This window comes from Drosophila kikkawai, chromosome X (assembly GCF_030179895.1).
Source record: "Drosophila kikkawai strain 14028-0561.14 chromosome X, DkikHiC1v2, whole genome shotgun sequence".
NCBI lineage: Eukaryota > Metazoa > Arthropoda > Insecta > Diptera > Drosophilidae > Drosophila > Drosophila kikkawai.
The window spans coordinates 888611-902938 of record NC_091733.1 but is presented as its reverse complement, the minus strand read 5'-3'; the positions used below and the strand labels follow the sequence as shown (position 1 = coordinate 902938).

General features: G+C 47.1%; 2 protein-coding genes across 2 annotated transcripts; both read left to right on the top strand.

Annotated features, from left to right (window-relative positions):
* The first annotated feature begins 6382 nt into the window (after positions 1-6382).
* On the top strand, positions 6383-11368 carry LOC121501963 (uncharacterized). Its single transcript, XM_070288083.1, has 2 exons — positions 6383-7173; positions 7399-11368. Exons 1-2 carry the CDS (start codon positions 6383-6385, stop codon positions 11366-11368), a joined length of 4761 nt encoding a protein of 1586 aa, XP_070144184.1.
* A 96-nt stretch (positions 11369-11464) lies between these two features.
* Positions 11465-12406, top strand: LOC138929094 (uncharacterized). Its single transcript, XM_070288081.1, has one exon. It carries the CDS (start codon positions 11465-11467, stop codon positions 12404-12406), a length of 942 nt encoding a protein of 313 aa, XP_070144182.1.
* Positions 12407-14328: the final 1922 nt, after the last annotated feature.

Genomic DNA, 14328 nt, shown 5'->3' with positions numbered 1-14328 from the left:
AGGATTTTTAGAAATTCGAAATACTTTAGAAGATACAGCCTTTTTTGTGAAGCAAGTTCTTCGCAAAATGAGCTTTTTTCAAACTTCAAACGCGTTTATCTCGAAACCACGTTTTTCGAACTGGCGGCCATGATATCTCCAGTTCAACTGAACCGATTTTCATGAAACAAAGTGGAATCGACGCTGAATTGTCACCATTCTCGGTTGACGGAACAGATTTTTTTTTTAATTTTTTTAAATATTAAATTTTTACACTAAACTACAAAAAAAAAGCCCGAAATCGAAAACTTTTTTTTGAATGGCCGCCATTTTATTTAAAAAAATTTAAAAAAAATCTGTTCCGTCACCCGAAAATGACATCTATTCTGATTATAACCCCGTTTTTTTTTCATTTCTAACGCTCTGGAGACCCTGAACCGTGACCGCCAGGACGACACCTTTTTTTTCGACCACCAAGTTTGAAGTCTCATTACTCTTTGAACAACCCTCGTATCGAGGCAAGAACAACTTTTTTAACTACTTTGAACATTTTTGAAAATAATAAATAAAAAAATAAATAAAAAAGTTTTCAATTATTCTTTGCGTTTTCAAATAAGAATTTTTTTAAAAAGGGTCCAAAAAACGGCCCCCCCTTAAGGGGGGTCTTCTCATTCAAACCCCGTTTTTTGGACCCTTTTTAAAAAAATTCTTATTTGAACATCACAATCCGAAAGAGGATTTTTACTAGACGCTAAGTTCAAGTTTAAGTCCTGGTCCAAATTAATCATGTATTTAACAAATTAAAAAGGCTTCTAGACTTAGTTTTCATAAGTCTAGTCATAAGTGGTCCAAATTAATCATGTATTTAACAAATTAAAAAGGCTTCTAGACTTAGTTTTCATAAGTCTAGAAGCCTTTTTAATTTGTTAAATACATGATTAATGTAAGATGGGTATTTACCCTTTTGTGTTACGTTTTATTATAATAATTTTTCGGATATTATATGTTTCTAAATGTGCAAGTTTTCTTTCCATTTATCTGCTTCTTCCGTTTTCTTTTCAACTTTAGTTACTTTCTCTGCTTTTATATCTGCTTAATTTCAACTGTAACTGCTGAACTCCAAAAACACAGTTCCAAGCTCTAGGCTTGCTTCGATCCCTTTCCTTTTTACATTCGGCCATTCCTGACTACTCTTCTGTTCCAGATGACCAATCATCCTCGTTGTCCCGGACATATCGCCACAGCTTCATGTAGTCACAACTGGTTGAAGTGTTAATTGGTCCTTCGAAATCTGCTGCCTTCCGAACCTCATACCTGCCATTCCTCTTAACTTTTGCAACCTCGTACGGTCCCATGTACTCTCCAGCCAACTTCTTTCTAGCTACAAACTGTGTCCGGCGTATAGCGACTAAGTCTCCCACTTTATAATCAGCTTCCGGTTTTCGTTTTCGGTCAAAATTCCTTTTATACACTTCCTGCGCTCGTTGAATCTCGATCTTTGTCTCTTTTCTTCGACTTTCCTGCTTCTTTTTCAAAATTCTGCGGTCCTCTATGTCCGACTTTTGGGACTCACTCATCTTCATGTAGGCCAACTCCTGACAGCAGGCGAAGATCTCATCGTGGGTCGACTTCTTCTGCAGCAGCTGGCACTCCTTTTTAGCTAGTGACTTCTCCTTCTTAGTGCCATCAATCTGGGCTTTGCGCAACTCACGCAGCTTGTGGTTGCTGGCCATATCTGATTTTAGGCTTGCTCTTCGCGGCGTCTCCGCCAAACACTCTTGGGTTGTTCCAGCATTGCAGCGGGTCAGCTTCTTGGTCACTCCCTCATAGGCAAGGATTCTTATATATCCATCTGTTGCCGGCTTCTTCAGCACCTTCTTCCGCATCTTGACTGGGACTTCTGCGACTGTATTCACGGCCTTGTAGTTCTTGATCAGCTGCGACACTTCTTTATCATACAGCTTTGGCTTCTCACAAGCCTTCTTCTCCAGCTGGGAAGAAAACTTGTATCCGTCGGCCGACAGCGAAAAGTTAAACTTCGAGATGAAATCGAAACCCAGCAGCGCATCATACTCAATGTCCGCATCCTCCACTACAACAAAGTTGTGTGTCGTCAACTCCTGATCTACTGCAACCTCTGCCAAAAAGTAGCCAACTGGGCACGTCATCCTCTTTCCAAGCCCACGCAGCTTCGACGCACATCTTCTCAAGATGACATTCGGTATTTTTTCAAAGACATACTTGCGCAAAATAGATACGTCGGCTCCCGTATCTACCAGACACTCCACTTCCACGTCGTTGATGGTCACCTTTTTCATGCGACTTGCACTGCGTACAACTTGAACATCTGCAGTTGATTCAGGGCAATCCCTTGACATGTGGCCCTCCTCGTTACATCTGAAGCATTTTACGGCAGCCCTGCAATCTTTGCGAAGATGATCTGCAGATCCACAATTGAAGCAGTGATTCTTTCTGTGGTTGAACTCGCGCTGCATCCTATTGTCCGGCGTCGACCTCTCGTTGTTCGGCTTGAACGGCTTCTCGCCCACTCGTTCGTACACCTCATACTGCTCCTGTAGCTCTTTATACGTTTTGCAACAATAGAGAGAGTATCTAAAGTCACTCCTCATGCTTAGGCCGTCAACAACATAAAGGATTACTGAACGTACATCGATGTTTCCAAGTGACGCAATCTTTTTCATCAGCAGTAGGTATACATGAAATGATTCGTCCTTGCGTTTCTTCCGAGTACGGAGCTGCTCATGGACATCAGCACTGCACACATATTGACGACTGAACTCTGTCTCCATCAGCATACGCATTTCTGCATATTGATGAACGAACGTAGACTCCAAAAATAATTTTGCAGTGTTCACCATTTTCGGCCGAGCCTGGACATACATTTGCTTTATGTTCAACCCGTAGGCTGCAGCATTCTGCTCAGAATTGTCGAACCAGTACTTTACTGGAATGGATTCTCCGTCAAACTCTGGAATGATTTTCGCGAAGCTTTCCGCTGCAATCGAGCATCCACTGTTCTGCTCCTCCGCTCCAAACTTCATGGCAAGCAGCTGCACAAGGTCTTTCAGCGCTTTTGTGTTTTCGTCGATCGAGCTGCTCTCAACTGCTATAACTGTTTCATTCTCCTGTTCTCCAGCTTTTCCAATGTTATCCATTTTGATACTTTTATCTGCTGCGACAGATCTAATGTAATACGGTTTTACACTCATTCCCTTCCGCTATCCGCCTTTCAAACTTCTCAGGACTTGCAATTCAGGTTTAGACGAGCCCCTAAATGTAAGATGGGTATTTACCCTCTTGTGTTACGTTTTATTATTGTTCACGCCAGAAAGGCGTGAAGTTTTGAGTGGCAGTGTAAGCGGCCAGCGCTTGCGCTCAAGCTTGTGCTCCCGCTCACTGTGTCCTCCGCTCTTCCCGTCTCCCTCTCTTTCGCTGCTCTCCAGCAGCGAACTCACCACTCCGCGGTCCCTGCAGCCTTGTTCTCCATGTAATCTAAGTTAGTATTAATCCAGAATTGAAGCAATAAAGTGAAGTGAAACGAATCTGCCCCCTATCGCCTACTCATTTTGGACACACTTGGGAAAACCTTCCAGCCTTCGACAGCCCTTGCGACGACCACACCTCCAAGAAGGACGAATACTTTTATGGCCACTCCGCCCCCTCCAGTTCATGGTCCTTCGAGCCTGCGAGCGGAATAAGTTTCCAGCGCCCCTTTGCGGATACCAAGATAAGTACGAAGTCCAAAGTCCATTCGTCCGTGGTCGCCATATTCCTTTTCCAAGGCGTTAATTTTTTTTTTCCTCGATCCGAAAATAATGAAAAGTGACAGTGAAAAGTGAGAAAATATATACATATGTGCACATAGTGATAAACGCCCAGCCACAGTGAATTTTCATCCGTTTTTAAAGTGCAAAAGTACTTTGCCAATATTGGCCCCCTACTTAGTCGTGCTGTGATCCGCTGGTGTTCAAGTGCATATATATATTTTTTCTTACGAATTCACGTTCCGTCACTCAGTTCCAAAATACGTCCGACACTAACTGCAATTCCAAATAGTATTATTACAATTTTAAAGAAAGCCTTTACACACATACATACATACCCTAACATACACCCAAATATATATGTAAATATAAAATAAAATCCGAACCCAAATATAAATTAAAAAAAAAAAAAAAAACATCGGAATCCAAAATATATATTTTGTTACATAAAAAATAAAATAAATAGAACATACACCCAAATTTCCAATTTCCTCTGTGTTTTTATTTAAAAATATTAACTAAAGAAATTCAAAAAAAAAGAAGGAAAAATATATAATAAAACACAAATAAATCCATACTCCGAAAAAAGAATAGAAATACATAAATATAGTTGTTTTTATTTCTCGCATTCCACACATACATAAATATATTGGGCAAGCTTCGCGCTATTCTGCGCTTAGCAAAAATTACATATTTTCATCCATACATATATACATATTTGGGCAAGCTTCGCGCTATTCTGCGCTTAGCAAAAATTACATATTTTCATCCATACATATATACATATTTGGGCAAGCTTCGCGCCATTCTGCGCTTAGCAAAAATTACATATTTTCATCCATACATATATACATATTTGGGCAAGATTCGCGCCATTCTGCGCTTAGCAAAAATTACATATTTTCATCCATACATACATACATACTTTGGGCAAGCTTCGCGCTATTCTGCGCCTAGAAAATTTACATATTTCCTACGTACATACATACATATTGGCTTCCCTCGCGCTATTCTGCGCTGAGCAACTGCTTAAACTCCAAAGCGTCATACATACGCACATACAGTGCATTTCTATTTCGTCTCCTCTTTGCTCGTTAAGCGTGCACAAACACCTGCACTAATACGTTTCCGAAAAGGCAAAGTGCCGACGGAAAAACTTCGTCCACCCACGAGATAAAAAAAAAAAAAATAAAGAATAATTCCTGGAACAACATTTTTTAAGGAAACCGAAATTCGTTTAAATTTTTTAACAACAAATACCGCCACTCTTTTTAGCTATTTTTTCGCCAGCTAGCTTTTTTGGTCAAGCCAAGGTTTTAGCTATTTTTCTTATTTTAGCTATATTTTTGTTGGCGGTGTTAGTTTTTTCGTGCGGTTCCTGGAAATAAAGGATAGCAATCTCCACTGGCCTCCTTTAGCTATTTTTTAGCCATTGTTTATACGCCGCTAGGTTGTGGTCGAGCCGATATTTTAGCAAGTTTCGATTTTTTAGCTAGGTTTTGGTGGGCGTTATTTTTTCGTGCGGTTTCTGCATATCAATCTCCATTGGCCTCCGTTAGCTATTTTTTTTAGCTATTTTTTGTGAATTTTTTTTCCACGTAGTTCTTCACGATCTTTTGCGAGTTCCGAAGAAACAAAAGAAAAACCCATACAATTCCCGAAAGTGTTTGACATATTCCGAATTTATTAGCGTTTTCCAGCTAGTTTTGGCGGGTTTTTTTTTTGTTTCTCGCAAAGTTCTACGATTGTTGTTGTCGTATTCCGGAACTTAAGGTCGAAGAAGCCAATTTTGAGTAAGTGGCTAAGAATTTGCAACAAGTTCCGGGCCTAGTTTGTAGCTAGATCTAGCTATTTTTTGTTTTTTCGCTATATTCTATTATCCGCACTCGTTTCGTAGATCAGTCACTGAGAGCTCAGTTCCCTCGTTTTAGCTAGCGACTGATCATAGATAGATTTGGCTATTTCCTTTTCCTGCCGTTTTTTTGTTACTCTGCGAGCTTCGCAGGGTTCTCCACAGCGTTTAAGGATTAAAGTTCCTTTTTCGTGCACCACTTTTCTTTTGCGGGGGGCAGGCCTTCTCTTTTCATAGGGCATAGCTGAGTATGCCCATAGAGGGAGATAAAAAGGGAATCTCCTCCCCGGCCAAGTCGAACCCATCCTCTCCGCGGCCCATTCGAGCCCATTCAGCACCCAGGCCCTCCACTCCGAGGATCAGAAGTTCGGCTTCCACCTCCAAAGGGACGGATCGTCGATCGACAAGTCCGTCAAACGCTCCACGAATAGTCATCTCTCGTCCGGTGGCAAAAGCTTCTAGCGACTCTTCGCTTGCCATAAAGTCAGAGTCTCCCTCTGTTTCAAAGCCGGAATTCCTGAGGGTGACACGCTCTAGCAGCCACAAAATGGCATCCGCTGAAAAACCAACGGCCGAACAGCCAACGGCCGAACCGCCAACGGCCGCAACCGTGTCGTTGCGCAAATTCATAGCCGCCAGCGATCGTGTGAGCATTTTTGAAGCTAAGATTAATACTCCAGGTCAAACTTCCCCGTCCCTACATCTGCTACAAGTCCGCCTGCAACAAGTGAGAGCCTTATGGGACAAGGTAGAGACGGAGTACGACATGTGCTCCGATCTAATTGCCCAAGAAGGATCCCTCGAAATGGTGTCCGTGCTGCAGAGCAAATATGACTATTGCTATTCGGTGTATGAGTCATGTTCTGCAGAGATCAGCGCGACAATTGACAGTGCCACGCCTCAAGCCGTGCAACCACCCTCCCAGCCAATCATTTCCTCCGGTTGCCGCTTACCTCCCTGCGATACAGAAGTCTTCGACGGGGACTACCTTCGATGGCCCACTTTCCGGGACCTATTCACGGCAGTCTATGTCAACAACCCCAGGCTGACACCGGTCGAGAAGCTCTTCCATCTTCTCACGAAGACGAGCGGCGAGGCGAAAGCCATCGTCTCCAAATCCCCGCTCACAAATGACGGGTTCGCCTCTGCGTGGGAAGCGCTTCAAGACCGTTTCCAAAACAAACGACTTCTAGTCAACAGCCAACTCAAGCTTCTGTTCAACTTGAGTTCCATCTCCCAAGAATCTGGTCATGCGCTGAAAGAGCTGCAGTCCACGATTCAGGGGTGCTTGACAGCGCTAGCACATTCCCAAATATCCACGGACAACTGGGATTGTCTGCTGGTGTTCCTGTGCGCAAGCAAGCTGCCGAAAGTTACCCTTTCGCTATGGGAACAGTCCCTAACGTCGAAATCCGACATTCCGGCTTGGGAAGAGATGAACACCTTCCTAAGCGAGAGATATCGCACATTAGAGGCCATCGAGGACATGAAGCCGACTCAAGCAGTCCCGAAAAAGCTTCAGTCCTTCGAAACGAAAGTCAGCACCAAGCCAAAAGGGTGTGACTTATGCTCCAAGGAGAATCATCCAGTACGCTTATGCCCGCGCTTTCTCCAAATGTCCGTCGACGCGCGTTCCGGCTACATAAAAAAGAAGCAGCTCTGTCTCAATTGTTTTGCGAGAGGCCACCAGCTACGTGACTGCACGAGCACGCACAGCTGTTTCACTTGTAAAGGGAGACATCATACTCTGCTACATCGTAATGCAACTCCTGCAAATTCAAGATCCTCCACGCCCTCTGCTCAGCTATCTTCAGGACCCTCCACCAGTAATGCATCGACGAGTAATCCTACGGTGCAGAATTACTTCGCCTCTGGCACTACAGCCGTTCTTCTGAGCACGGCAATTATCGATGTGTGCCATCTAGGCACGAACTACCGAGCACGAGCCTTAATCGACTCGGGGTCCGAGGCGACTTTCATTTCCGAACGCCTCTTCAATTTGATCAAGCTGCCATTCCGCAGCATCCAAACTCAAGTCTCCGGGCTGAACCAATCCGTTTCGGCGAAGTCTACCAGACTCTGCCATTTTCAAGTGCGATCTCCTACTAAGCCGGGTCTCCAGTTAGACACCGCAGCCTATGTCCTTCCGGCATTGGCGGGCAAATTGCCCTCATATCCAATAGCTCGGGATTCTTTGAAAGACCTGCCCGCTCTCCAATGGGCAAACCCCAAATTCTACGAGAGTTCGCAAATTGATGTTCTGATTGGGGCTGACATTTTACCTTCGGTCATGCTAAGTGGCACGCGAGGAAACATTTGCGGCTCTCTACTAGGCCAAGAGACCATTTTCGGATGGGTGCTTACGGGGCCGATCTCCCAGGTGAACTCAAACAGAGTCGCATCCTTCACGACTCAAGTGCACCAAGTAGGTGACGAGGCACTGGACACGCTTCTCAGCAAGTTCTGGGAGGTGGAAGATCTACCAGTCCAGATGGTAAAGGAGTCGGATTCCTATTGCGAGAGGAACTTTCTCCGAACGACGAAGAAAGACGCAAGCGGGAGGTACGTGGTGACGCTCCCGTTCTGCGACCCCGTAAATTCTGGATCCAATCTAGGGTATTCGAGGTCCATCGCGTTAGCTCAGTTTCTCCGAAACGAAAATCGGTTAAAAAGAGACTTTCCCCTAAAAGAGCAATATGACAGCGTGATTCAGGAATATCTGGATCTGGGTCATATGAAAGAAGTTCCGTCGACTCACAATTCTCCTACCTACTATCTTCCACATCATGCGGTGATCAAGCCCGAAAGCACCACTACAAAGCTTCGCGTTGTATTTAACGCTTCAAGCCCTTCAGCAAATGGAACCAGTTTAAATGATATTCTTCATGCTGGTCCAGTCCTGCAATCCGATCTGACTATTCAGATCCTGAAGTGGCGATGCTTCCAATATGTCTTCAGTGCGGACATTACTAAAATGTACCGTCAGATTTGGGTCGATTCCAAGCACACACCCTTTCAAAGAATTCTGTTCCGAAATAAGGAAGGAGATATCCGAGACTTCGAGTTACAGACAGTTACTTTCGGGGTCAACTGCGCGCCCTTCTTGGCTATCCGAGTGCTGCAGCAGCTAGCAAAGGACGTCCAAGGGCCATTTCCACAGGCCAGCCGCCTTATTCAGCATCACATGTATGTCGATGACGTGCTGGCCGGCGCAAATTCCGTAAAAGACGCCTTAGATTCGGTCCAAGAATTGCGAGCAGCTCTGAGTTCCGCTGGATTTCCATTAAGAAAATGGACTTCTAACAATAAGAGCATACTAAGCAATATTCCAGCTGAGCACCTTCTCCATAGCGAGTTCCTCGATATCGATGCCGAAAGCACGGCCAAGACGCTTGGTATCCGATGGAGGGCAAAGTCCGACGAGTTCTATTTCGTCCCTCCAGAACTAATAGTGGAACCCTCCTACACCAAGCGGGAAGTTTTATCCCAAATCGCTAAGTTGTTCGATCCTGCCGGATGGCTGGCTCCGTTCATCATCCGTTCCAAAATGTTTATGCAGGAGATTTGGTTGCAAGACTTAGGCTGGGATGACAAGCTTCCCACGCACATGAGTCAGAGATGGCAGTCGTTTCTCAGAGAATATTCCGACCTCAACAAGATCCGCGTTCCAAGGTGGGTTGGGTACCAGCCAGAGGTCATCGTAGAGCATCACGGCTTCTGTGACGCGTCGCAGAAAGCCTATGGAGCTGCTATCTACGTCCGCGTCGAGATGGGTCACCAGATCTTGACTCGTCTGCTGACAGCCAAGACACGAGTGGCTCCGGTGAAAACCGTGTCCCTCCCCCGGCTAGAGCTCTGTGGAGCGGTGCTTTTAACCGAAATGGTGACAGCAATCCTTCCGCATTTGCCTACCGCCAGTTCCGACCTCCGCTGCTGGACAGATTCCACGATCGTCCTAGCCTGGTTACGTAAGCCTGCTTGCAACTGGACTACGTTTGTGGCCAACAGAGTTGCCAAGATCACTCAGGCAACACCAGTCGACTGTTGGGCACATGTTCCCTCCGAGCAAAACTCCGCCGATTTAGCCAGTCGAGGCGTACCCCTGATCGACCTAGCGGATAGCAAACTTTGGTGGCAAGGACCAGAGTGGCTGCAAGGGCCTCGTGAGCTATGGCCTGCCCAAAATGCCATCGATCCGACCGAATTAGAACAGCGTGCAGTCAAGGTGCAGTTCAGCAAGACCCCGTCCGAAGAATATCTTGAGCGGTTCTCCAAACTGGACAAAGCTCTGCGGGTCTTAACGTACGTTCTGCGATTCCTTAAACGCTGCCGCAAGAGCTCGATCTCGCCCACTCCACGACCCACAAGTGATGAAATCCGGGAGGCAGAAAGAGTTTTAATCTCCATTGCGCAGCGCAGAGCATATGGCCAAGAGCAGAAGCAGCTGGCCGAGAAAAGGTCCCTTCTAGCGTCAAGTCCGATTGCGAACTTGTTTCCGTTTATCGACCAACACGGCCTCCTAAGAGCATGCGGTCGCCTTACTGCTGCCAAAGGGTTGCAGTATGACGAACGCCATCCAATAATACTTCCCTATGACTGTAGACTGTCTCGCCTTCTCATCCAATTTGCTCACCAGATTACTCTTCATGGCGGTAGTCAATTAATTGTACGCCTGATCCGATCGAAGTATTGGATTCCTAAAATCAAGAATCTGGTGAAGGCTGTGGTGAATCCGTGTAAAATTTGCACGATTTACAAGAAGCGACTTCAAACACAGCTGATGGGCGATTTTCCGACAGACAGAGTTTCCTTCTCGAGGGCTTTCACGTACACGGGCGTTGATTACGCCGGCCCTTTCGAGATCAAAAACTATACAGGGAGAGCGTGTCTCATAACAAAGGGTTATGTTTGTGTGTTTGTGTGTTTTTCTACGAAGGCTATCCATTTGGAACCTACTTCCGATCTGACAACCGAGAAGTTCCTAGCGGCCTTTGCTCGTTTCGTAGCGAGGCGCGGTTGTCCTCAGCGGGTCCATTCGGATAATGGCAAGACCTTTGTGGGGGCAGCAACTCTGCTTTCTCGAGACTTCCTACAAGCCGTCAAGGAGTCGGTGACTGATGCATACAGCCATCAGGGGCTCGTATGGCGATTTATTCCACCAGGGGCTCCACATATGGGGGGTCTATGGGAAGCGGGCGTCAAGAGTTTTAAGACTCTGTTTTACAAAGCTTCCGCGACCCGCAAGTACACTTTCGAGGAACTTGCGACGCTCCTCGCAAAGATTGAGGCTTGCCTCAACTCAAGACCCCTCTCCCCGATGTCCGAAGATCCCTCAGACTTGCTGGCCCTCACTCCGGGCCATTTTCTTGTTGGAGGACCGTTGCTCTCCACGGCGGAGCCCGAGATAAAGGGCGAAGCCAAATCGATACTCAATCGATGGCAACATTTAAAGGCCCAACATCAGCAGTTCAGTGTTCGGTGGAAAGAGGAGTATCTAAAGGAACTCCACAAACGCTACAAATGGCAATATCCGACCCGAAACCTCCAAATCGGCGACATGGTAGTCGTCAAGGAGGACAATCTTCCATCCGACGAATGGCGGCTCGGCAGAATCAGTTCTGTCTTCCCAGGAGCCGATGACCTCATCCGAGTTGTGGAGATCCGCACAGCTCGTGGGACTATTAAGCGCCCAGTCCATAAGGTCATACTTCTTCCTGCGGAGGATCAAGTATCCTCCGTTCCCAGGGACTAGGGCTTCTCAATTTCCGAGGTCCGACGTTTCGTGCTACCCCTGCTAACACTTCGTTTTTTCTTTTTTCTATTCATCGCAGGACACGTTTTTTGTACAATGGCTCCACGTCCTCGCACCGCCCAGTCCTTGGAAAGCAGACGTTCCCGAGGTACTCAGTCCTACCGCTGCCGAGTCTGCCGGGGAATCCATCCTCTTCGGAAGTGCAAGAGGTTCCGAAAGCTGAGCGCCGAGAAGCGCCTCCGAGCAGTACTTATTAATAAGTACTGCTCAAATTGCCTCGCCCACCAACATTCCGAGGGGACCTGCCGCAGCCAGGATGGCTGCAAGAAGTGTGGAGGGAGCCATCACACCTTGCTCCACATGCACGAGGAACGGGCGCCCGAACGCACACCCCAGCCAACGGCGTCACCATCACGCCCTTCACGCAAGCCTGTCCAACCCACCAGGTCGCATCCTCGCCATTCCGCCAGGTCCGCCTCCCGCTCTTCATCGCCAATTCGGGTCGCCATTGAGCGTCCACGTCCGGAGGTCTCCGCTCCGTCTACGGCGGTGGCCACGTTGGTTCGTCAGAAGACGGTCCACATACTGCCGACAGCCATCGTCGTGGTCGATACTGGATCCTGTACGTTCGAGACCGCGGCCATGATCGATCCTTGTATGGCGGTGAGCAGCATCGACCGATCGCTGGCGGCCGCTTTCCGGCTGCCCTTCACCAGTCTGGGAGACGACGAGGTCTGTTCGGCGACGCTCCGATCCCGAACAGGCAACTTCAAGCTCGAGGTCGTCCTGAAGCTGGACCCGAGCCTCAAGATCCGGACTCCCATTCGGGCTCTGAGCGACTCCACACGGGCTAAGTTCGGCGACATCCGCCTTGCGGATGAACAATTCCACCGCCCGGCAACCATCTCCCTCGTGTTGGGCGCAGATGTGTTTGCCAAACTGATCCAACCGGGGTTCCTGAAACTCGAGGATGGCTTGCCGGTTGCTCAGAGCACCGTTTTCGGATGGACCGTTTCCGGAGCTGTTCTGGAGTCATGATCCTGCCGATCCTGATTCCTTTTGCTAGCGCAAGGGGGGGGGGGAGAATGTTCACGCCAGAAAGGCGTGAAGTTTTGAGTGGCAGTGTAAGCGGCCAGCGCTTGCGCTCAAGCTTGTGCTCCCGCTCACTGTGTCCTCCGCTCTTCCCGTCTCCCTCTCTTTCGCTGCTCTCCAGCAGCGAACTCACCACTCCGCGGTCCCTGCAGCCTTGTTCTCCATGTAATCTAAGTTAGTATTAATCCAGAATTGAAGCAATAAAGTGAAGTGAAACGAAGCTGCCCCCTATCGCCTACTCATTTTGGACACACTTGGGAAAACCTTCCAGCCTTCGACAGCCCTTGCGACGACCACACCTCCAAGAAGGACGAATACTTTTTTGGCCACTCCGCCCCCTCCAGTTCAATTATAATAATTTTTCGGATATTATATGTTTCTAAATGTGCAAGTTTTCTTTCCTATTATCTGCTTCTTCCGTTTTCTTTTCAACTTTAGTTACTTTCTCTGCTTTTATATCTGCTTAATTTCAACTGTGACTGCTGAACTCCAAAAACACAATGAATAATTCTCTCTCTGTTCCTGCTTAGCTGCTGTCAGTTTCAAGCTCTCGGCTTGCTTCGATCCCTTTCCTTTTTACATTAATTTGGACCAATCCCAAACTGAACAGATCATCAATCACCAAAATTTCATGCGGCAAATGCAGGTTACTGGGAACCATTACTTGAGAGTCCACATCATGCACCCACACCAACGAAGAGAGGTTGAGGTCGCCAACGACACAGATGAACTGCGAATCCTCCAGATCATTGCTAATGCGGGTGATATTATCCACATGGGTATATATAAAACCACCAGAAAAATAGTTTCCCAAGGTCCAGCAAGAGACACGCAAAGTTGATCCAGAATAGAGTCCCCATTCCAATGCCGGATAGATGTGCAACTTAGACTTCGCCGAACCGCAATAAGGACGCCTCCACCTCTAGAGCACAGTGTTTTCGCAGCATCTCGATCCTTGCGGAATACTTGGCATAGATTGGGGTCGAAGAATTCGTTGTCGAAGAAATCCATATTAATCCAAGTTTCAACTAATATAATAACGTCATAGTCACACTGCGATGATGCCAAATAAACAGCGTCCGTCTTCGTTCGCATGCCGGATATTTTTTGGAAAAATATTTTCCGGCTGGAGCTGTCACAATACGTAGATGAGATGAGATGAGGCGGCGCAGGTTCATGACGCGCAGGCAGCGGAGGCAAAACAACAGGTGTAGGATTAGATAATGCTGGGCGCAGATCACAAGCAACCAATCCAGTGGCAGCCTTGAGCAGCGATATGGATCGAATTTTGACTGAGTTGTCTGTAGCATCCAACAGGCCCGCAAGAGGTAGATAAGGTCGTGTGCTAAAACAAAACCAAACCATAAACAACGACGTCAGACGGCCACAGCTGTTGTTGTTCGTACCATAAGCTGCGCTCAGCCAGCAAAGATGGGAATGCAAGTCCAAGAAGAGCCTTAGGGAGCAATCCAAAGTCGTAGAAAACTTAAGAGTATCAGGCCCGCCAGCACAGCATAAACCGAAGATCCAACGGCAACCCGAGCTTTGCGCAACATACAGCCGCACAGCAGACGATGAAGATAATAACTTCGGCAAGAGTTGTTGTAGCAGCGGGAGCGAAAGCATAGCTGCCAAGAGCTCGCATGAGCGGGCGTCAACCACACCAAGCCGTTGGCGAATGTCGCACAAAAGGGACAGCCCCATCTGTTGTTGTTGTTGGTGAAATGGAAGTCGGGCAGTGGATGACGAGTGCAGGTGAAGAGGGTGACGACGCTGCTGTGGGGTCTGTGACGTAATTTCGCCATCGAAAGGGGAAAACATAAACAGGGTATCGGTGTTCTCGATCATACCTCCGCATTCAGGCTTGT

What these genes read in the sequence shown, in the direction of transcription:
- LOC121501963 (XM_070288083.1), top strand. Translation starts at nt 6,383, where the DNA reads ATGTGCTCCGATCTAATTGCCCAAGAAGGATCCCTCGAAATGGTGTCC. An exon ending in GTCAGCACCAAGCCAAAAGG is followed by an intron (nt 7,174 to 7,398) that starts GTGTGACTTATG and finishes TGCAAATTCAAG; the next exon opens with ATCCTCCACGCCCTCTGCTC.
- LOC138929094 (XM_070288081.1), top strand. Translation starts at nt 11,465, where the DNA reads ATGGCTCCACGTCCTCGCACCGCCCAGTCCTTGGAAAGCAGACGTTCC.